The 23,224-nt window shown below is 43.4% G+C and overlaps 1 protein-coding gene across 1 annotated transcript in view; it reads right to left on the minus strand.

The window, feature by feature from the left end:
- Positions 1–670: 670 nt before the first annotated feature.
- Positions 671–23,224, minus strand: part of SELENON (selenoprotein N) — a 31,812-nt gene continuing 9,258 nt past the window's right edge. The window contains exons 3-12 of the mRNA XM_044434941.1: positions 21,167–21,297; positions 20,173–20,385; positions 19,240–19,364; positions 18,030–18,167; positions 17,126–17,207; positions 14,635–14,817; positions 12,699–12,804; positions 12,022–12,134; positions 10,270–10,371; positions 671–8,167 (exon numbers count right to left, since the gene is read on the minus strand). Of these exons, the coding sequence (XP_044290876.1) occupies positions 7,997–8,167; positions 10,270–10,371; positions 12,022–12,134; positions 12,699–12,804; positions 14,635–14,817; positions 17,126–17,207; positions 18,030–18,167; positions 19,240–19,364; positions 20,173–20,385; positions 21,167–21,297 (1,364 nt within the window). The 3' untranslated portion in view covers positions 671–7,996. The remainder of the gene's footprint in view (positions 8,168–10,269; positions 10,372–12,021; positions 12,135–12,698; positions 12,805–14,634; positions 14,818–17,125; positions 17,208–18,029; positions 18,168–19,239; positions 19,365–20,172; positions 20,386–21,166; positions 21,298–23,224) is intronic.

Here is a 23,224-nt window from a genome sequence, read left to right on the forward strand (position 1 = left end):
GTTTTCACCAAAAAAGTCTGGAAGGTAGGGTATACTTTTATTGTGCTGAGCTGCAGTATGTAGTCCCTGGAGAGGAAAATTTACCTAGTTTCATGGAATGACACAAATAAGGATTCTCGCTATAGTGTGATGGTGTCCATTAACATGAATACACATGCATTCTTCCTCTATACCTGTCCTTTATGGAATGTGCTGTGATGTTGTCTCTACACATGGAGCAGACAAGAGTTGTCATAGAGTTCTAACAGAATGGACTTCACCCCTTCAGACTGTAGGTAGAGGATAGCATTTTTGAAGGGTGCTTGTGTAAAACAAAACACAAAACAAAAACTCAGCTCCTTGCAAGCTGAAAACTAGCAGAGCAAGGAGCAGGCGAGATTAGAATTTACTTCCTGATGTGCTAGTTGTTTATACATTCAAACATGGCATTCCTTAGCTGCAGTCTGAAGTAGTATAGCAATTTTCAGTAATTTATCATATTATTGCACTTGCATGCAATGCAGCAGCACAAGACCAGATGGCTGGAGTATGTAAGACTAGTGTGGGAGAAGCTGCATCTATGCAGTTTCTTATTACTCCTGAACTCTCAAACAAAAGCTGGCAAGACACTTATAAGACCCTGGCAATGAGTAACAGCCCCCTATACATATATTAAAAGTTCAAACACCAATCACAAATAACTTTTATTGAATGCTAAAAATATATCTTTCACTGCATACTAACATTGGAATTTTGCCATTCCCTTTTTACTTTTCAAATCTAATCTATATTGATATTCTGTCAAAGTATAAAATGCAAACATTTGGGTTCTCCATGTTTTATTACTAAAAACTACTACTACTATAGGAGGCAGTATTGAGGACTTTTCATACAAGAATATACTAGGAATTTTGCTAAAACATGGAGCTAATGCTAGCTAAACTGGATGGTATATTACCACAGGGAGATTTACATTAGTGAAATGAGACTTAAATATTTAATCATGTCTTTTACATTGTCCTGCATAAGGTTCATCATACTCAAATACATCTGTTCAGTTTTAAAATGAGCAGGAAACGTTTGGAGTGGACATAATGGAGGTTAAGATAATAAATAAATGACTTATTTGTAACACAAGTAAATCGTATTGCAGACTACATGTTTTCTGCATTTTAGGTAATCATTAAAATCTCTTCCATGCCACAACAACAAGTGTCCAGTAAACCTCTTCTAATACAACTTTCTTAACGTAACAGATGACATACAGCATCAAAAACTCACACTTTACATCAAACTGCCCCTAGAAAATAAACACTTAGCAAAAAAATAAACTGTAACTGTTAAAAAACAAAGAGAATGAAAGGAAAGGGTTGTTTTTCTCCAGCAGTCACCTGTCAGAAATCAAGCATGACCCATTTCTGGTTTGAGGCCAGGCCATCACAAAGAACAGATGAACAAAGAAAAAAGCAACACTTTCTGTTTTTTTTCCCTTTGGAGTTATCAAAATTATCTATAAAGTTCTTGAAATATAGATAGAATATAAATAGGAAAAGCTTGGCACATTTTTTAAAAAGTTAAGACAACAACACTTTTTTTAAGTCCATGGCTCGAAACAAGAAGAGATGAAGTGGTCACACAAGAGGCCCATTAGTGCTTTTCCACTGCAATCTTGCATGTGTCTCTACAGAAACTAGTCCTATTAACTTCAGTGGAGCATATACTCAGATTTAGGTGGGTTTAGGACTGCAGCCTTTAAAGTACTTCTCAGATCGCTTAGAGTTGCAAGTAGTGGTTTTGAGCAAGCCAGCGCAAGCAGGGAGGGTCAGGTTGGCCTTTTGAAAGGGGCAAGAGGTCCCTAGCACTTCCTAATACTGATTGAGAAAGCGCTTCCACAAGAACACGAAAACTTCAAGTAAACACAACAGGGCTTACCAGGTAGGGAGAAAACTCTCACTTCAATGTCAGGGATGTTAAAGCAGATAGCCAGATAATCACATTGCGAACAATAAATATGCAAAATACCTATGCATTATCTGCATGAGGGGGAGAGAGGATGGTCATGTGAAAAGCCTGGCCCAGTCAGTGCATGTGAAACTAGCACAACCTCCATTACTACAGCAAAAGAGGAGTCAATTTCCAGAGCTTTGCACGCAACGTAGTCTTAAGCCCTATCACAAGCCCCTATGGATAAAAAGGATCTTGGGTGGCAAACCATTGGCTCATTTATTGTGGGTCTTGTGAGGTGCTACCAGTCTAGAGTCGATAGGACTGGACTAAATGAACCATGTGTCCTACATCTACGCAGGTGCGACAGTCTCGGGTTGCTGTTTTCCAGCATTTGGTGGTTAGGAATGCTGAGAAGTAGTCATTCCTCTACAGAAGAAACACTTGCTGGGGGAAACATCTCCTGGTCCCATGAGTTCATCCGTGTCTGTAGTCCTACTTTGTAAACCCCACAGTGCCTGGGAAAGGCCAGTAAACAGCTTGACAATAAGAGCAAATGTTTTATCATTCCCTTCTGAGAGCTGTGAAAGAGCCTGTCACCATATATTTAATTTATCCTTAAATTACCAATTTGCTCTAGTAATTTAACTAGTTTTTCTTTTAAATTAAAACATGGAAAAAGCACAGCATTCATTTATGTCTGTGAAAATTAAAAACAACAGCAACAACTACTCTCAAAACAAGAGAAATGGCTCAGTGAAAGGGGGGGTCACTTGCTCATTCTAATTTTTATGGTCCCATTATCATAGGCATTAAATTACTTTAATATCCATGGATTTCATTGTCACAAAACACTGAGGGTTATTAGCATAAATGCAATTTTAGGGGACAGGCTTGAGAATTAGAATACTCAGAAGCCCAAGCACTATATTCAGACAATAAGCAGGATCCAAATTTTATTTAGATAGACCAATTGATTTCAATTGAAGTAAACTTTAATTCACGATTGGACAACCTGTAGCCTTCCAGATGATGTGATAAGGCGTTGAAAAGAGCCAGGTCCAACAATGGTCATCTGATCGTGGGGAAGAAATGGCTAGCAGAAGGCATTTCCCCACATCTGTTGGTGGGCCCATTGAAGCAGATCTGAAGTGCGAGTCATGAGCTGCTGTGGATAGGAGATGAAAGGGAAGTCCTGTTGGAAGGTTTCTACCCACCAGGGTAGGAGGCTAACCCCTTTCTCTGTACAGGGTTCCTGGTATATAATTCCCCAAATCCCAATTCCCATGTGTCTCACAGTGGAAAATATACAGGTACTGAAACCAAATAGTTGTTGTTAGTCGCAAAGTCGTGCCCAACCCATCAGGACCCCATGGACAACATTCCTCCAGGCTCTCCTGTCCTCCACCATCCCTCAGAGTCCACCCAAATAATGGGGATAGTTAAATCTTCCCCACTGGGGCATTTGCTAATAATTACAAAAATTAATGATTAAAATAATTTCTTACATTAATTAAGACAAATTAATAAAACCACAGAACCTGCCTACTCAGAACCTTCCGTAAATGCTCTTGAGGCTGGTTCTAAAGTAATTCAGTGTTACGAAGCAGGCTGCCTGCTGAACATCAGCTGAAAAGCATTCAGTCTACTCTTAACATTTGCTGAAAAGCCTGGCCTAAGCATAATGTGCTCTTTTCAATCCAGAAATGCTGATGTTTAACTAGTGGCAGAAGGCGATTAAACACTGTTGAGGGATATGAATACCTCTTGCAAACCCCACCAAAACCTGCTGAATTGAATTCTTTAATACACATATAGGCTGGTGTGACAGTCCCTGATGAAATGCAAATTTCATATAAGGTGGGGGAAGTTTGGGAGTAAAATTAATGCTGGGAAATAAGGAAACGGGAAGAGGGAGAAAGGAGCCACCGTTGAAAGGTATTCTTCAATAAATTGTCGTCCATCAAATGAATGGAGAAACAAGCTGTGCTTCCAGGAAAATATTGTCAGACACCTTGACTGGCTCTACCAAGTGACTGCTTCTGATGGCTTTTGTCCTCCACAGCTAGCAAGAGTCCTACAATTGAGTTGCTAGAGGTCTAAAACATTCATGGGGAAGGTAAGGATTTTAAAATCAACAGCAGATGGAGGAAAAGACCAACTGTTTCCTAACGTGTCTTCCCATGTGTCCGTCTAAAGTATAATTTTTCAAGTTCACAGTTTGGACTGTGTATGTTCTTAAGGATTCTTCATTCATTTGCTTGTTTTAAATATACTGGGCATTTTAGAAGGAGCTAAAAAAAAATCTAGCCAGAGGAAAATATCAGAATGTTCCAAACTTGCAAGCAGTGTTTGCAGTACTGACATTTCATGGCTGAAGAATTATTATGATGTGCAGTCAAGTAATCTCAGATATATGGTGACCCTGTGAATGAAAGCCCTCCAAAATGTATTGTCCTTCAAAGCCCTGTTCAATTTTTGCAAACTCAGGGATGTGACTTCCCTTATGGAACTGGTCCATTTCATAGTCGATCTTACTTTTCTTCTTCTCTCATCGGCTTTCCGCTGCATGATTGTTTCTCCAGAAAGTCTTGCCTTCTCATGATGTGTCCAAAGTATGACACTTTCCATTTTGTCATGTTTGCTTCCAGGGTAAGTTCTGGCTTGATTTAATCTAGGACCTACTTGTCTTTCTGTTGGTCCAGGGTGTTCACAATTCTCTCCTCCAGCATCATGTTTCAAATGGATCAGTTTTCTTCCCTGTGCAGCTTTCACACCCATGCACAGTAATCAGGGATGCAATAGGGTGGATGGGCTTAGCCTTGGTCTCCAGTGAAACATCCTTACACTTGAGTATTGTTTTTAGTTCCTGCATTACTGTTCTTCCAAGTCTCAATCATCTTCTTATTTCTTGGCTGCAGTCTCCCTTCGAATGGGTAACTGCAAAATCATTCACAATTGCGATTTCATCAGTGCTGGCCTTAAAGATGTATAATTCTTCTGTGGTCATGATTTTTGTTTGCTTAATTAAGGAGAATTAGGGTGATGCAACCCTAGAGCCTATCAAATCTTGTGCAAGCTTGTAGCCATTGCTTTTGAAGATTGCAGCTTGAACTCACTGCTCTTTGAAGTTCTTAGGTGTGTGCCCTGTTCATATGGAGTGCCCACTTGGCCCTATAACAACACTGCCTAATAAGCCCTTCAGATTTCTTCCCTACTTTTCCTGATTTTCATGTTGAAGAACCCCAAATTCCTGGTTCCATGGACAGGAAAATGCTATTGTGCTCATATTCTGCTTGCGGATTTCCTGCAGGCAACGGGTTGGCCACCTTGTGAACAGAGTGCTGGATATAATTTGCCAGCCTCTGGAAGCGTTTGCGAAGAGAGCCCTTTCCCCACTTCCTTGTCTGTACTGCCATAAGGCTCCCATACTTATTAAGGAGTAAGACCCACCAAACCCTGAAATCTAATTCTGAATAGCCAGGCAAAGCATTGCCCTAAGGCTGCAGTCCTCCACCCTTTGCTTGGGAGTATGTCCACTGAATGCTACATCTGAATAGACAGGCATAGGGTTGGGCTACATATCATATACACTGACTACTACACAGAAAAATTGGCTTTGGAATACAAAAGCATTTAAATCTGATCTTTCTCTATGTACATATCAGCAGCATAACAGTTTAATCTGGCCCTATGGATTCAAGTGTCTATTAACTAGAAATAATGGGAAGCTGCAGGCATGAGTACAGAAGAGCAGCTAAGGAAGTATGTACAGGAATTTCCTTTGCTGATTTCGGAAGGAAACAGCTTGTGCTAGGCAGCTGTGGCTATTTTTAGCACTTGTATCGTACATGCAGCTGTAAACATGCATCTGCCATGTGCACACATCTCCATTTCATGGGGCCATGTTACAAATTCTGAACGCAACTGTAAAAACCATGTGACCTGACTGCACTTGGCTGAATTATTTCTCCTCCGCCTCCCTGCTGCTCTTAACCAAACGTTCGTCCTGTGCTCTCATTTTGCTTTCTGTCCCTTCTTGCCCGTTTTTATCCCTTGTGTCTCCACCCTATAAGGATGTGCAGGTGTGTGAAAACTGGGCATGGTCCTCAAAGTTGAGGGTGTGAGTAACCTAAAGGGAAGCATAAAGTTCCTTGAAGAACAGTGCAGTAAAGCAGAAGGGCCCTGTGGCCCCCACAGTCCTACCTGAGACTTGACTGCAATGAATGTTTTTGAGCAGAAGACCCTCCCTGATCTGTATCAGACAGGAAGTGGCCTTACTCACGGCCAGGCAATTTGTCTATGCAGCCCAGTGCTGTCTGACTGGCAACAGCTTTCCAGAGTCTCAGGCAGAGAAGGATCATTCTTACCACCAGTTAGCTGGGATGCTCTTTGATTAGAGATGCCAGGCACTAAACCTGTAAAGCAGGTGCTTCAGAACGGACCTACAGCCCTTCCCCAGTCTGCTGGGGTGGCAGCATCCCATTGCCCCAGTCTGATTCAGGGAGAACGAGATAAAGGAAACAGGGCTGCTTTGTTCTAATTATAGTTCTCTGTATAGAGACTTTTAGGATAGAACTTTTAGGAGAGACATCAGGGGTGTCCTGTGGTTTTCCTCCTCCATGCTGGATTGATAGCCCAGTCCACAAATCCTGCACACGTTCAACTGCAGAACAAACTGTTGGTGATAAGCTAGGAGGGCCACGAGCAAAGAGCAACTTCAACCGAAGGGAGCGGGGCTGGAGATACACTGTCAAGGGGTATTAGAATGAGTGCATAGAAATGAGGTTTATCGGATTCATGTATCGCAATGTATTGCAGTCTTTTGGGATGAGTCTGCTTGAATATGAAAGGGGTTTTTATTTTAGGCTAAACAAAAATTTACAAAATAGAAAAAATGGTCACATGGAATGAATAGCTCCATTTGGAGGACATTCCACAGGCTGTGAGAAATTCCTGGAGTGTGGGAATAATGAACTCAATCAGTTCACTGAAAGTGAAGAAAAATCTGTTGGGAAAAACGAGTCATGTAAAACTATCCATGAATATTATCCGAGTGACACGATCTCTGAGAAATGCAGTGTTGGGATGCAGCCCTTCCACTTACGTTGCACGTCGGCTTTCCTCAGCCTGACACCCTCGAGACATGTTGGACCAAAATCACCTTGTGGTGATGGACGACGGACGTCACAGTTCAACATTTGTGGAAGGCACCGATCAGGGAAGACTGTTTCTGTGCTTTAAAACATTAGAACTGATATTTGAAAACTGGGGTGAAATTGATCAACGTATACTAAGGGCCAGCAACCGTTTGATCCAGGGCTAAATCTGCCTCTCTAAGGAATAGCTAAAAATGAAGAGGAAAAAACCAGAGCCTTTAGTGGCCAAGATGTTTCAGTAAAGGGTCCTCTGCTTCATGCCATGTAATGGCACCATCTAAGTCGTCCTGCGGACCTCAGTGGGAGTGAGTGTAACACAGGTTTTGTCTTACATCATCCACATGGATTCTGATCCTGAAGTTTACATGGGGCCTACTGCAGTTACCTGAAGTCAGATGCAGCACAGATGTTCTTAAATGTGAAGCTTTTACTACATATGAACAATTTAATGTCTTGAAAGGGAGCTGGCTCCAGGGCTGATACAAAAAGATGGCATCCCCTTCATGAATCAACAAAGCAGTTCCCAAACATCTTACCATGGGGATCCACAACAAAGGAATTTAGACTTGACTTGAGATCTAACTTGCTGGCCTTATACCAAAGACTGTCTTAGAGATTTGTGCTGCACCATCCTGAGCTGGCCACTTGATGACTTACTTCAGAACAATCTAACAATGTGCCAGTAAGTAAGAGAATTGCATGTTCAGCTCCTTGCAAGAGTGGTGCTGACAATAATTAGTAATACAGATACTACAGCTTGGTATTTTCAAGGGCCACTTATGTGTCTAGAGCCCTTGCATTCAAGGACAGTATTTACCATTCAATACTTCGTCATGCCTGAGCTCAAGGAGTGCCAGGAAAAAGAACTCTTATATCTTTGGAGTCAACAGCAAGAAATTAATTTGCCTCTCTATTTAGGCTTGCAGGAATGGCTTTGCTTTTTGAAGTCCTTCCTTCAGGAATTGGAGGTAGGTTGCTGTTGAGGGATCTTCAAAACTGGTGGAGAAACTAAAGATCCTGCTCTCGTCCTCTTCAGGCTTCACAGAAGTAATATCCAGGAAGTAGTTGGCATTGATATGATGGACCTGGGAAACAAGATGTGTTTAGGAAAACAGAATTTCAGTCCCCACATAAAGATCCTTTCCTCCCAGCAGTCAGAATGGATGGAGGAAAGTTGGGAGGTTTAGGGCAGGGTTAGTCTGTCTTGCCCTGCATTCCCAGAGAGAAGACACTAGATCACAGAAACCCTGCAGCAGCTGCTTCTGCAAATGTGGGCAACAATTAGGCAACACACTGCAGTTGTAAACAAATGTAGAGGCAGCTGCAAGGAGGAAAAAAGGGCTCCTCTATCTTGTTTATCTCTCAAAGAGAATCATGACAAGACAAGAAGCACTAGCTAGCCCTCAAGCATCCTTGGCAGCTTATAGTGAAGCTTATAGAAAGATATCTGCCCACTTTTCCAGTTTTTTTAAAAAGGGAGGGAGAAGGAAATACATGCATTCCTGTCTCAAATAATTTCTCTAGTAAAATAAAGTAGGGTAACCCGTGAACTGGTTTTGAGGGTTTGTAGAATTTGGGAGAAGAAGGAAAAACGTGAGTTGTAAGATCCTTCAAGAGCACATACTGAGAAGTTGTCTCAGTAGAGTCTGGCTTTATTGAATCAATACGTAGGTTAGATGCTTACCAGAATCTCTCAGGGCTGCCTCACCAGGCCTAATCTGTATGCACAGAAAACCAGAAGCATAAGTACATGCTTGACTAGAAGTGCACCAGGGGTTCCAGAAATTGTGAACATCTACACTTTACAAGATGAAGTATAAAAGCCTCACGAGCCTTCAGCCTCTGCTCTTTCCTTCCCAAAAATAAAAGCTGGTCCAGCTCCAAGACATCATCAAGTATTCATTGAAACATTCAGAGCGTATTAAGAAGGAGCATTTCTTTTTCTAGAATCTTCTCTTCTGAGCTTTTTTTTTTTTTTTTTTTTGAGGGTGAGACACCAGTCACTGCAAAATACCTTTATGGAATGGTATGCAGGACTGAATTCCATTTTGGATAAACTCTCTGGAGTTACATTTCAGTGGTAGGTGATGCTAGCTAGCTAGCTTGCTAGCTAGCTAGCTATGTATTTATTTATTTAGAATTTTTGTATGCCGTCCCATCGCATGAGCCTCAGGACGGCTTACATACAATAAATAAACATAATACAAGTAGTGCAATTAAAATCCAGATTCATCCTGGCTGCAAATTAAAACCTATAGATGATATTAAAAATTGTTAAAATATTGCTGAAATAAAAAGGTCTTGGCCTGGCGCCGAAAAACAAGTAACGACGGTGCCAGGCAGACCTCTCTGGGGAGCGCATTCCATAAGTGGGGCGCCACCGCAGAGAAAGCCCTCCTCCGGGTATTTAGCCTCCTAATGTCTTTCACGGAGGGTTCCTGGAGGAGGGCCTCTGCTGCCGATCTCAGGGGGCGGGAAGGCAAATATGGAAGAAGATGTTCCTTTAGGTATCCAGGTCCCAAGCCGTTAAGGGCTTTATAGGTGATAACCAGCACCTTGAATTGAGCCTGGACTTCGATGGGGAGCCAGTGAAGCTGGGAGAGGACTGGGGTTATGTGAGAATAGCGCCCAGTCCCCGTCAGCAACCTGGCTGCTCTATTTTGCACCATCGGAAGTATCCGGACTTCAAGGGCAGCCCCACGTAGAGCGCATTACAGAAATCCAATCGGGAAGTAACCAATGCATGTGTCACTGTCGCCAGGCAATCGTTCTCCAACCAATACCAAAAATACCAGGGAATTTACGGCTGCATGAAAGTAACTAGGAGAGGGATTTTAACTTTTCAGAATGGTGAAAGGCTACACAAACGCTGGGAAATCACCAAAGAGTGGGTGGTTGGGGGAAAGAGGCAGGGGGCGCAGCCATCTGGCTAGGCATGGAGGGTCAGACGTGTCCTCTGAAAGCAACCCGCTCCAATCTCACCTTACAGCTTTGTTCTGGAAATGCTTTGTGCTATTCTGAAAGGAACCTTTTTCCACATCTGAGGGACACAAGCACATCTTTGATCCTTGGTTCCTATTTCAACCATATTGGTGGAAGACAAGCACCATTCCAAAAGGCACCAGCAAATTTAAAGAAGAGACATATAATAAAGTACTAATAAGATAGAATGGAACTGGAACCCTACCACAGTTCCATTGGGCAGGCAGATCATTATCTCCACAGGGAAATTGTATTTTTCGAGGTGCAGCTTGGCAAGTTTACTGTTGACTTCATTCTCTCTCTTTGCCTGTGGAAAATGCATGTTTTAAACCACATATACTTGTACAACGCCCTTACCAGATCTGACACTGGGGTCAAACAATCCCATTAAATCACAATTTAAAAATGGAATATAATGACAAGTTTACTGTAAAAAAACATGAAATTGCCATATAGGTGACCGTATACAGCATAGAGGGGCACCTATCTGGGCTCGGCAATGACGCCCGATTTTAATTGCTAAGATATTGCTCAGACATCCCCTGCAAATTTCTGTTCAAAATCTTTAGGGGGTTTGAGTATGGGAAAAGGAAACAAAATGTCAAATGGCTGACATTTTCTTAACTGCTGTATTGGGATAAAATATCTACTGCATTGCTAAATGAAAGTTCCTTACATCGACAGGTAATTTACATCTCATATCTTAGCTCTTCAGTATGCCAAACACAGCTCTATTTGCTTTAATTGGGGTTTGATTAATCCCAGGGCTACCATTCTGGCACATGCCCCCCCCCAAAAAAAAACAGTATAGGGTTGGGTGAATACCAGGATCTTACAGAACAGCCATCCCCTTTATCTGATGTCCTCATTGGAGTTGGGTGCCTTAGAGAAGGTCAAACATATAGCACTAAAAAACTGTCAGGCATCAACTGTAGGGAGATGTAAACTCTGTTTTCTTCAACTGAACTAAAAGAAAGATTAGGACTATACTTCATACTGTGAGATTAGTTAGCTAGGCGTCCGATCCTGTCCCAAGTTCCCCATGACTGGCTGGGGAACACAGGAAACTGTAGGATTTTTTTCTGGCTAAACATGCAAAGGAAATTAAAGATGGTGAGTGATCAGGTTGTCATATTTTCCTCTCTCCAGCTTTTAAGAATCGTTTAAGACTGTCCTAGCATGGTACTTTGCACCTGTTTGGGCTTTCATTTCTGTATCCATACTTTGGAGGAGTGTTTGATCATGGCTACTTCAAGGGTAGGGAAAGAGGATGGGGAAGCTGCAGCGTGCCGCCAATTCCTCCATCAGCCAAGCTTTGAACACTGGAGAAAGACGATGAAGACATTCTTGTTGTGTTGAAAAAATGTCATTGCTATTATCCCAGAACTCCAGGAAGCTGGTACAGTTGCAGCTCATTCTGTTAGGAGTCATCTTAAATCGATGGAATCCTAAGTTACCTCCTTAAAAAACTGTGTCACTGCCCATAAGGGTGCAATGGCCACTTCCCATGGAGTATTGTTACAACAACCGTGCAACAGCATTACATGTATATCCCACCTTTCTTCCCTCGCAAGGAGCGCAAGATGGCTCACATCTCCCCCTCTCCCTTTCATCTTCACAACAACAAGCCTGTGCGGTAGGTGAGACTTAGAGTCTGTGACTGGCCCAGGATAGCCTAGTGAGCTCCGTGACTTAGTGGGGACAAGAACCCAGATCTCCCAAGTTCCAGTCAACACCCTAACCGCGGTTTTACTCTCTGCCCATGCTGGAAACTAATCTGCATGCTCTTGGACTTTGGGAACAGCTCGCTCAGACTTCACAGGGCAGGTTGGCAGCATGTATGGATCTATTTCCCCATTTATGGATGGGGAAGCTTGTGGAGCCTCGATGGTGGGCATCTTGTGCTCCGGAACCAGCCATTGCCATTACCCCTGAATAAGCACTGCTGGACGCTGACCTGTAAATCCTCCAGCTCCTTGACCAATGACCAGGTACTGATGAAATTCTCGTTCAGGAAAGCAAGGATGGGCGAACTTTCCAGGACTGTTTCCCGGAGAGTTCGCCCCGAACCTGCCGAGGAGGAGAAAAAGCAAGGATAAAGCAAAACGTTCAGGATGAACTTAAGTCAATGATAATTTAAGCGCTAGTAAAATGGTGGCAGAATATCATTCCCTGCAGGGCATTTCCACCTCATGGGGGAACAACTGCCTGTTGGAGGTTGTTATATTGACCCTTTTGTACAAAAATTTACATTTTAAGTTGTCCTACATTTAGTGTAAATTCCTTGAGGCAGAGATGTCTTCTTTTTTCAGTAGTACATGCTGATGACATAAAACTATTAAAAACAACAGGCCCTAGATGGATCATTTTCTTTTACTGGGAGTTTATTTACATTTTTTTTAAAATCTAAACATCTTTATAGATGTTTTGTTAAGAAATGCGATGTGTAGATTCCATGAGTTAATCAAGGTAAGAGCCACAGCGTAGGAAATTGGTTATTACAATGCAGGGCATTCTCTACTGGTTTCTCCACTCATGTTCTCTAGCATCTTCTGCTCAGGAGAAGCAGGTGGGGTAGGAAGGTGACTTGAGACACCCTGACAGAATGTGTCAGCCACAGAATCTATTGCTTACCTCAGCAGGACTGATCGTCCAGCGCACCCCACAGCAATATGGAATGCACAAGTTTACTCTCAGATTTGGCCCTCTCAAAGGCTTGGGTGAAGGGAAGGTAGGACACCTGGAATCCAAAACAACAAGAGAGGTTGAGCAAAAATGCTGGGTGCTCTTTTGCACTGCACACATCAAAAACATTTTCTACTTTTGGAATGGTCCTTGTACATTGCACCAGTGTGGGAAAATGCACCTTAATTGCACTCAACAATTAATGTGCCTGCCTAGCTTGGCCCTTATACCAGCCTTCCCAAACCTGGTGCCATCCAAATGTGGACAACACTCTGGCTGGGACTGATGGGAAATGCTGTCCAGCACATCTGGCAGAAGGGGAAGGCTGCCTTACTATTGTAAGAGGTTTGTTCCAGCTTGCCATTTGTCTATGCCTCTCCTACTCTCCTTGGCATAGGCACAAAGAGAAAGGTTTAGAAAATTCTGCAATTCTCTAGGAACATTCTCTAATCTGGAACATCACAGATGCCTATCCTATGGACCCAGTACATGGATAATGCAGTCCAGTGATTCTTAATGCTAAGTTCCATGGGATACTTTTGGGATGCAGAAGCCATAATGTCTATTTGGAAGCACTTCCTTTATGGCAACAACAGCAGCAATGAAAAGGAATGGCAGTCCATAAAGACCAAACAAACTAGCACAACAGGTAAGAAAATACCAGGCTGCTAGAAATCGCATTGCAACAAAGGGGAAGGTGATGAAAGCTACAAGCTGTGGATTTTATAGGTCAATGACAGACGTTGAAAAAAGAAGGTTGTTCCTCCTCTTGCTTCTTCCTCTCCTTCATTTTTCTTTTCTCCCTACCCACCTCACCTTAATTTAGACTGTAAGTTCCTTAGGGCATTGATCTCTTTTGCTTCGGCGTCACGTCAGGTACACTCACAGTACAATTTTTCACAGGCTTTAAAAAAAACCCTCCCACCTTTCTCCAGCTGATGAATTAGATATGGAGGGATAGTTCTGGCTGCTGTGGAAACGCAGATCATATTTCATGCTATAAATTCATTATTTGCTTCAGGTTCTCAAGCCACATGTGTCTTGTGTGTTTCTCGATGATAAGGAAACGACAGTCCTTAAGAGTGTTGTATGCCCTGCTTTGCTTCCAGCAGCAAAATGCTGGAGAAGCACCTCCATCATTTGCTTCTTTCCAGACAGCAACAGGGGCACCTAATGCAAAGGGTGGATGATCCAACACCAAAAAATCCAGCTGCACTTAAGAGATAGGAGCTTGGTCACAGACTTTCCCTGTGACCTTTGCCATTATTTGCATCCATCCCTCAAAAAGTGTCCTGTGCATTTATTTAAGAGATCCCAGAGACCTGGATAAATTTGCTGAGATGAATTGTTAGCAGATGTTAAACTGCAATGCTTAAGGAGCAACCAATTGCCCCTGTGGCAGATGCCCATAAGCCCCCAAACCTGGGGGCTTAACAACATCCAACTGCAGGAGCAAGATGCAGTGATAGCAATCGCCACTGTGCTTTGATCACAACGTCCATTATTAGAGTTGGGGGGAAAGAGGCTGCGACACCAGGAGGAAGTGCCAAAGGCCCGTGACCCCAGCCTCTCCCTTTGCCCCCCCCACCCCACATGCCACCTTTTGGCCTCTCCAGGGTCTAGTTGCAACCTCAGGCAGCAGGGAGCAAACTGCACCATTCTTTCTGCACTGGCTGTGAGGGGGCTGGCCTGAGTACCCAGCCTTTGGAACCCGAGATCACAGGATCTCAGAGATGAGGCGCAAACAAATCTTATGGCCTCCCAGACTATGTCAGGTCACCTTCACAACCACCCAGTCAACTGGGGGTGTCCCTTGTCTCGGTATTTCCTTACTGAGGCAAGGACAGAATAACTTATCTGCAAAGACGGGAGGATCTTTTCGTACTTTCTTAAAGGGATACATGGCAACTTCCAGTTTGCCAGCTGCTTCTTCCCAGCTTATTTCTCGTTGCCAGGCAATCTCTTCAAATATGAACTGAATTGGGCCTTCTTCTCTGCTGTCAATCACATTCCCATTTTCATCATGAATCACAGAAGGGATGGATGGTCCCAAAGACTCCAGCTCCATCTGCAAGACAACGGGGACAATGAAACTATGGTGCTCGCCAACAAACAGGCAGCAGCTACAGGGATTTCTCACAGTGAATTCCAGTGCACGCTGGGCAGTGTTCATACATTCATATTGTGACCACAACTTATTATGCCATGAGATCTCAGCATGGAATAATCATTTTTTGTACAGTTAGCAATCTACCCACAGTACTAAAACAATCCCTGAGCTGTAGCTGGTGCATTAACCATGGTAATGATCTAGTCTTGCTGAGACTTGAGGACAGCGTACATAACATTATAAAACGAGAAATAAGATGCAATGGTTGAACCAAAAGATAAAGGGTGTTAAAAGTATTCGATTAGCAAGCAAACCAATTAATTATGAGTAAATAAAACACAAAAGTTAAATGGCTGAGCAAGGAGGTGCATTGTGATTTCAACATTTGGAAAAGTACTTTGAAAGGAAAGCAAGCAAGCTATGCATATGGCTGTACTGAGCAACTGAACTCTGGAGCAAGCCAAATATGTAAAAAGAAAAAAATCATCATGCCAATCTGCCTTCTTACTAGAGGGCCTGCTGAAGAGGCTAGTCCTTCTCCAGAAAGGCCCCCTCAGAGTGGGGGAGCCCAGGGTTGCAGGAGGGCTTTCAGAAGCAGTTCGGGTTCAGTGAATGACTTTATTCATGTACAGAGACTCACCTTCTGGCTATACATACTTTGTTAGCTGTCAAGCGAAAAGAAAGAGCTGTTTTGCAAAGAGGCTGCCTGTTGTTTGAAATGAATGAGGGAAAACCCGGCTCCCAACACTGCCTACAATCCACAATGGAATCAGTTGCCCAGGTCTGGACTACATGGCAATCCTTTGTGGGTCAATCCACCCCTAGAACAAGCCATGGATTATCAAGGTGGCTTCTTGCCCCCAGTTAAGTCATCGAGCAGAAAATGGTTATGTGTTTGAACAACCCCATTAACTCTCTGTGGTTAGTTACCTACGATGAGTTGTCATGTTGCATGAACCCAGTCAAGCGATTCCAAACCATGGTTTGACTGCATGTTTGGAAGCTGAAATTATAGGCTGACGTAATATATGAACTGAACCAGAGTTAAGTATGCCTCTGTAGCACTGCAGTGAAATCTGCCTCCCAGCTCAAGAGAACCTGCTGGCAATAAGCAAGGGGGAAGGGGCCCTGCCGAAACTTCTCAGCTACAGAAGCTTCTCGGATCATGGCTCGTGTGTGTTACACTTGGAGACCATAAAGAAGAACAGGAAGAAATTGTCCCAAGCTTGCACTTGAGTGACACTATCTGATTTTTTAGACTTGACTTGTGGCACACAAGCAAATATTGGCCACCCCTGAGCTAAAGCAGGGATGGCCAGCTTTCAAGCCTGAGGAATCTACTTTTATTTTTTAATCAACCTTGAAGGCCCAGCTACTAGAGCTAGTGCAAAATAGTAGTTTAAGACAGTTGCTTAAGAATTAAAGATACCTCTGAACACATGCTCAGCCCAGGTATTGGTGGTCAGTACTAGAAGAAAGTACTAGAAGGTAGTTCACAAGGCCTCCCACAGTAAAACCAATTCCCGAGTTTGCCCCAGGCATTCTTTTTCAGCAACTTAATTTGTGGGATGGTGCTTTAAAATTTGTTCTCATTATTAGACAATGGGAAGTCAGAAGCACTTGCTGATTTGCTGGAAAGCGTCCAGAGTTCTTGTTGAGCCCAGTCTATCTTCTGCCCGTTCTTTCTCTAAGGCATTATAATAATGCCAAGTGTTATTGGTAGAGCTGTTCTTTTACCTGTAACTACATTACTTGGTGGGTATGGAGTCATGGGCTACATCTAGCAACCCACTAGCAGTGGAAGCAATTGGAAGACAATTGTCCAAAGGTCCTGAACGTTGCACACAACTCTAGTTAAGGAATCCGGCTGTCATTTACATAAAAGGAGTAACCGAGCGTCTCTACACAAGACTACTCTACCATAGCTACTTTTGGTGTTATTGCCGAATGAGGTCAGTGCAATCTCGCCACAGTACACAAAGAGTATTTCCTTTCTCGCTTTTCCACTAGATAAGTTCTAGATGTCACTGCGTCATAGCAGAACAGCCTTCACAAATAATACTACATTTTCCCAGCTCTATAAGAAATGGCCAAAAGGACAGTTTAAAGACATGAGTAAATCCGGAGGATCACAATACTATCTAGAGAACTGGTAAACAACTGTGAATAGGGAATAATAAGCATATGATAAAGGCTTTGCGTAACAAAGCTCACTGTCAATGCAGCAACACAACAGGCCCGTCCAAAACAGATTCTTGCTGCAGACCTGAGGCAGGTATCCAATGTCCACCTCCATGTTGCTGCCCTCTAGAGTTCCGTACAGCCATTCCATGTCTACATTCAGGGACCTGATGAAAGACACAAGAATAATCAGAAACGTGTGCCAAAGCAAGAACCTTTTATTAAACGGGTTTTTATTCATCTTGCTTTTCTGTCTGGAAAGTCCGATGGTGGGCTAACAGTCAAATGATAACAATTAAAACTTAAGTAACCCAAAAATGCAAGACATAAAGAACACAACAAACCCAGACCATAAGGAGACTGCAGTGGGCAAGATCCATTTACAGCTAATGAAAATCCTGCTCAAATGAGCTGGGCCTTTGCTGCATATTGAAAGGCCCAGCTGGGCCTCTCTCTTAGGAGGATGTTGCAGAATCCCGACGAACTGGTCCTGTCTCTCATGCCACCCTCTCAAAACTCAGATAGTGGGGCAATGCACAGCAGGACCTCTGGAGTAATATATGTGCATGGGCAAAAGTATATTAGCTGCTAAAAATATTTATATGCTGTCCAATAACAAAACTCTCTGAATGGCTTAGAACAAAATAAAAAGGTGAAACAGAAAGCTAAAAGTAAAATCAGTATAACAAAGACTTACACATACCCCAAGAAATTAAACATATCTGAGAGATTAAATTTAGAAAGGTGCTCAACTGACAATGAAAAGTTCCTACACCAGGTAGCCTCTCTTGGGAAGAGATGTTCAACCTGCTAAATAAACCAATCCTGATCTTCTGCAAGCAAACAACATTCAAAGTATTTTGTTTAAGTCTCAGATTCCAGATTTGAAATAATACAAAAGCAATACAATGTATTAAGTTTGCATGGGTTGAATAAAAAGGCAGTTGTATATTTACTTCTGGTCCATGAACAAAGCGGAAAAAACCTACCTGCTGTTAGGGACAAACAGCTTGAATTCTCGCACATGGGAGGAGTCCTTGGACAGGATAACATAGCCTGTGAACTGTGCAGGAGAAAACCAGAAGGGGAAATCCGGAGGCTCATTCAGCTGAAACTCTGCATGGATTCTGAAACAAAAGCCTGTCATCAGCCAAGGCATATCCTGAGGGCAAAGAAGCCACATACAACAGGCCAACACTAGGTCCAACAACTTTGCTATACAGCTAATGGTCTTTCCTTCTGGAAGAAAGGCCTGGCTGGCTGCAGTGGCATGAGAGCCCTAGACAGGACCATATTCTAGAGCAAGAATGCAAGAGTTCCTCCCAGATTTACCTACCTGCACATAAAGATCATCATCATGTCTTCCAGGTGCCTCCAGCATGAGGTGAGAGGCTATGAAAGGGCCCTTTTTTCTGCTGGTGCTCCATTTATGGAATGCCCTTCCAGAGAGGTTTGCCTGGCACCAAACTTACAGTCTTTTCAGCACCAGGTATTTTTTTTAACTTTCTCAGGTACTGTAAAACTGCTTTTGTTTGTGGCTCTAGGAGTTTAATCTGCCACATTTTAGTTTTAATTTGGTTTTCTGTGCTACAATGGTTTATTATTTGCTTCTGGTTCACTTTATTCTGCTGCAGTTTTATTCATTTTTTAATGTTTATATTTTAATATATTGCACACCAGAGAGAACATGTCAGTTAGTGTAAGGGCTAGGATGTGGGTGGTGGCTGGGACAGGCGGAACACCAGGACCAGGGTACCTATGCACAGTGGGTCTCCACAACCAGTTGGGGAACTGAGGCAAGCCCAAGTTACCAGTCCAAGGTGAAAGCCGGAGGAGACATTCAGTTAGAGCAAGGTGGGAACAACCCAGGGTCAAGAAGGAACAAACTGGAACAGAGTGGGAGCAAGGCAGAGGCCGGGCTCAGAAATGCGGGGGCCACAGCACAAGGAATCACCTTGCATTGCTGTGGCAAAACGCCCAGCACTGCCAGAAAGCCTTTCATTCCGGTCTCTAGGGCCTCCAGCTTCACCGCATAATTGCTTCTCAGTTTCCCTGCAAGTACCTGCAAGGGTGTTCTTGGTTCTGCAGGCACCTGAAGGGTCACTCATGCCCTGATCCTGCCAGTTACTGGGCAGTTTAAAAGTAAATAGGTAAGCAAACAAATCAACCTACCAGCACCTTCTTCGCAACGGACTTTACCTGAAGGCTATCTTGTAGTAGAAATCTGCAACCGCTTGAATGCAGGCAACAGCTCCCTGAGGAGCAAAGCGCGTCTTCACGAACGGTCGTGGGTGGAACATACTCAAGAGCTTGTGGATGATGATCTACAGAAAAGAAGTGGGGCGGAGCACGCAGAAAGTAGCGGTTAATGAATCCAAGAGCCACAAGACACCCCCTGCCAAGGCTAGGTTCAATTCTCAGCCTCTTGGCTCTGATTAAGGAGAGTTTGCCTTCCCTGTTTTCTTTTGATACCTCACAGCCTCCATATTTGCTAGGAGCGCTCTTGCCCTTAGTATACGCCATGTGCAAAATTTCAGTGCACAACTGCCAAGGACTAGAAACTGGCCTGCCCATTTCCAGTGTCTTCTTTTTTGTGCTGTATTGCCACATGCAAGGCTCCTTTGTACCTCTCCCACCCTCTCAAGCTGGGATCCAGGAACCTCTTGCAGGGCACCATCCTGCTCCTCTGGACCACCAGAACTGCAAGCATTCAATACAGCTCCTGATGGACAGAATTACAACCTCCAAAGAATTCCCTGCCTCGTCCTGGTTCCATGCAGATGTTTTGTATAGGCTGCACCTTCAGTCATTCCCAGCCAGCATGGCCAATGGCTTGGATTGATGGGAATTGCAGTCCAATACATTTTGAGGGCCACACATTGGGAAAGTCTGTTTATCAGAAGATTTCTCTTCGATCATTGCATTAAACTGGAGATAAACTTTTTATTTATTTCAAAATTCCAGTCATGTGCTCCAGCTTTCACATAATAAATTAAAAACTGAGATACGTATACCAGCCTACTTTACGATACTATTGTAAGAAAGTATTATACACATCAAGTGTTGAACACTGAAATGTGCAATGTGATGCTACTACAACTTATTATTATTAATAATAAGCACAGGGCTTACCTCTTTGCCTTTAGGAGCTGGAGGGTAAAAACGGTTATTGGGAAGGTATCCAGTAAAGATGTTTAGTTCACTGGGAATTACCCACCACAGATCACCAGGATCCAGTTTATTCTTTGGGGGAAGGAAGGCCTTGAATTGCTGGGCAAACATTACACTTAGAGGGGAAGCTGGAGCTGTCCAGTTTCGAAGCCCAGAAAGGGCAAAGTGGGAAATCTGGAAATGTAAACATGCTCATTAGTAAACCTGTTATTTTAGGTGTCTCCCTCATATAAAGACCTAGAGAGAGTTCGGCTCTCTCAGACCAGGGTCCATCTAGCCTAGCATTCTGTTCACACAGAGTTCAATCAGCTGCCCCATGGGATCCCACAAGTAGGACATGAAAGCAAAAGCACCCTCCCATTCATTCATTCAGGAATAACAGTAGGGATTCCACTTTAGTACAACACTTGTCCTGCCAACTGGGAGGGGAAGCAGCTCACAAAATATTCCCCTGGCATAGGTACAAGGTCAAAGATGTTGGCCAGGGATGCATCAGAGCATCACTGTGCTCTGATACATTCTTCTGGTACAGAACCCTCCAGATGTCAAGCATAAGACCAATAATTGCAGTTCATCAATTCAATCATCATGCAATCTTCAAAGTTAGCTAAAACTGTTATCCACAAATCCATATCAAACCATGGCTTGTGATTCCAGTTTGCCAGCAGCCTAAAAGCCATTCAGACATTAGGCCAAGCTAAGCTTAAATGTAAGCTTCTTTCCACATGAACTGAAGTTATGTTTCTACTATGTTATGGTAAGACGGAAAGGCTGACAGTTTCATTTGCACTCTTTATTACAGAAACAGGATAAAACCAAAACACAAACAAGTGTGACCCAAATTTGAAGACCTTTTCACTGAAGCCAACCCTTTCCTCACAACTTAATTAAGTAAACTTTTAGTTAATTAATCTACTGTCGAAAGTCTGCAACACTAATTAAATATGATACTCACTCCAAGGAAACCATCCTTGCTCTTTGTCATTGTTTCCATTAGCAGGGGTTGGAATTTTGCAAAGATAGTCAGGGTCTCTCCACTGGGATCCAGCACCTCTTCCTCTTCAATGTTAGAGACAGGGACAATGCCTGAACAGAACAATGGCAACACAATTTATTTATTTAAATCTGGGCAGTATCCCACACCAGCCCCACACTACCAGAACTGCACAAGAAGAACCAGTTCTTAAGACATCCAGAAATAAGTGCCAATGCTCGCTTTCAAAATCACATCAGTAGAGTTCATAAAAGGGGGATCTGTTAGCCTAACCCATTCTGGAAAAAGATGGGGCTTCTCATTTGGGGGTTATTTCAGGAAGTACTGGTTTGTAAAGCAGTAGCATTCCACTGTGCAGCAGAACTAGGAGAGGTGAGTTGGTATAAGCACTGGTATAAGATACCACCCATAATTTATTAACAGAGATCCCCAAATTACTGTGCATGAAAGGCAATGTCAGAAATACAAGGAAAAGCACTTTGCCACAGTGAATCCAAGATAGCAACTGTTATGCAGTCTAGAATGGCAACAGCTTCCTGAATGGAAAGCGTAATTATAAGCGTATTACTGCATCTTCTCTGTACAAAAAGTAAATGGATAAATTCCTACTACCAAAGGCTTACATGATCATGTGGAGCAGACTGAAATCTTTAAGAATGTATCCATCCCAGTACAAATTATCCTTTCACCTCTTTGGTTGCTTATCCCACACACACACGCACACGCGCACACACAGGTTCTTCAGATCCTGTCATTTCCTCAAAGCTGCCTTCTCTGTGTTGACCACAATGGATTTAGGTGCCAAAACTAAGATATTCTGTTTAATAAAGCAGCTAATATCAGCAGGCATTGTACAATAGTTACATAACCCGGGCCATATTGTAGGACTACAGCTTAAAAGTAAGACACTGTAAAGAGGAAAGGAGAATAAAAAGGAAGGAGACACAATTGGGGAAAGCTACAGTGAACTGCCAAACCAGACTTATGAAACAGCCTTTCCCTCTGGCAGCTGCTATTGCAATGCAGGAAGAAAAGGAGTGGGTGGCAAATGAGTCGGACAGGCAACGTACGGGCCCTGTTCTCTCTCCCACCCTTTCAGCTGCACTGCAGGATGACTGGCCATCGACTAACTCCAAGTGGATGAGCGGTAGATGTGCTGATTCCCACGAAGATATTGGCATGGTGAGAATACAGAATGGACCGATCGAGGCTCGTGGTGATTGAGTCACTGCTTCCCTGCGTGCCCAGTTTGCAACACAATGCAACACCTGCTTAACCTGAGGTAGGCAGAGTAACAGTATGTAGTACATGAGGGTTGAGGAGTGAGCTTGAGCTTTACCACAAACATGAATCTGTTCAGCCAAGATTCTTATCAGGTATATTGCTGTGTGAGCCAACCTCTGGCCTGGGAAGAAGCTAAGGAAAGGCAGAGCCGAGTGGTTCTACCTCCAAGCAGCATCAGGGGGCAGCAACAGACCATCAACAATGGTCTTGCATTCTTCTGTGAAATGGGGCGGGGGGGGATATTTTGGGCATGTCCTCAGCTCAATTATGCAAGTGTGCATGCAGCTTCAGCTCTACATGACATACTACAAATGGGCAACCAACTGCAAGCTTTCAGACTGCTGCCCAGCCTCGATCCGACTCCTGCCTGTCCTCCCGCCCCCTGCCCCGCAGTAAATCTCTGGCAAGAAGCAGGCGCAGTGCTATAGAGCTGCTTTAATGGTGCAAGGAGGGCTCCAGCACATCGACAGCTTAACCGGGCAGATCCCATGGGCTGAACAGGCAGGTGCTTGCTATCCTGAGCCATGCCCACTGGACCACTGACTTTGCTCTTGCCTGGTGTAACAGAGCAGGGTCAGAGATGTGAAGGCCCTTCAACTTGCCCTGGGAAGCCAGCTGCAAACAACTCAAGAATCCACCCCTGCTTCACAATCTGCTTGACCCACTCCAGGGCTGGGCAGGGGACAAGTGCAGACAATCCTCTTCTATCCATGGACCGTAGGTGCAATCAGGTAC

This window comes from Varanus komodoensis, unplaced genomic scaffold, assembly GCF_004798865.1.
Source record: "Varanus komodoensis strain SLA01 unplaced genomic scaffold, ASM479886v1 scaffold29_1, whole genome shotgun sequence".
Classification (NCBI taxonomy): Eukaryota; Metazoa; Chordata; class Lepidosauria; order Squamata; family Varanidae; genus Varanus; species Varanus komodoensis.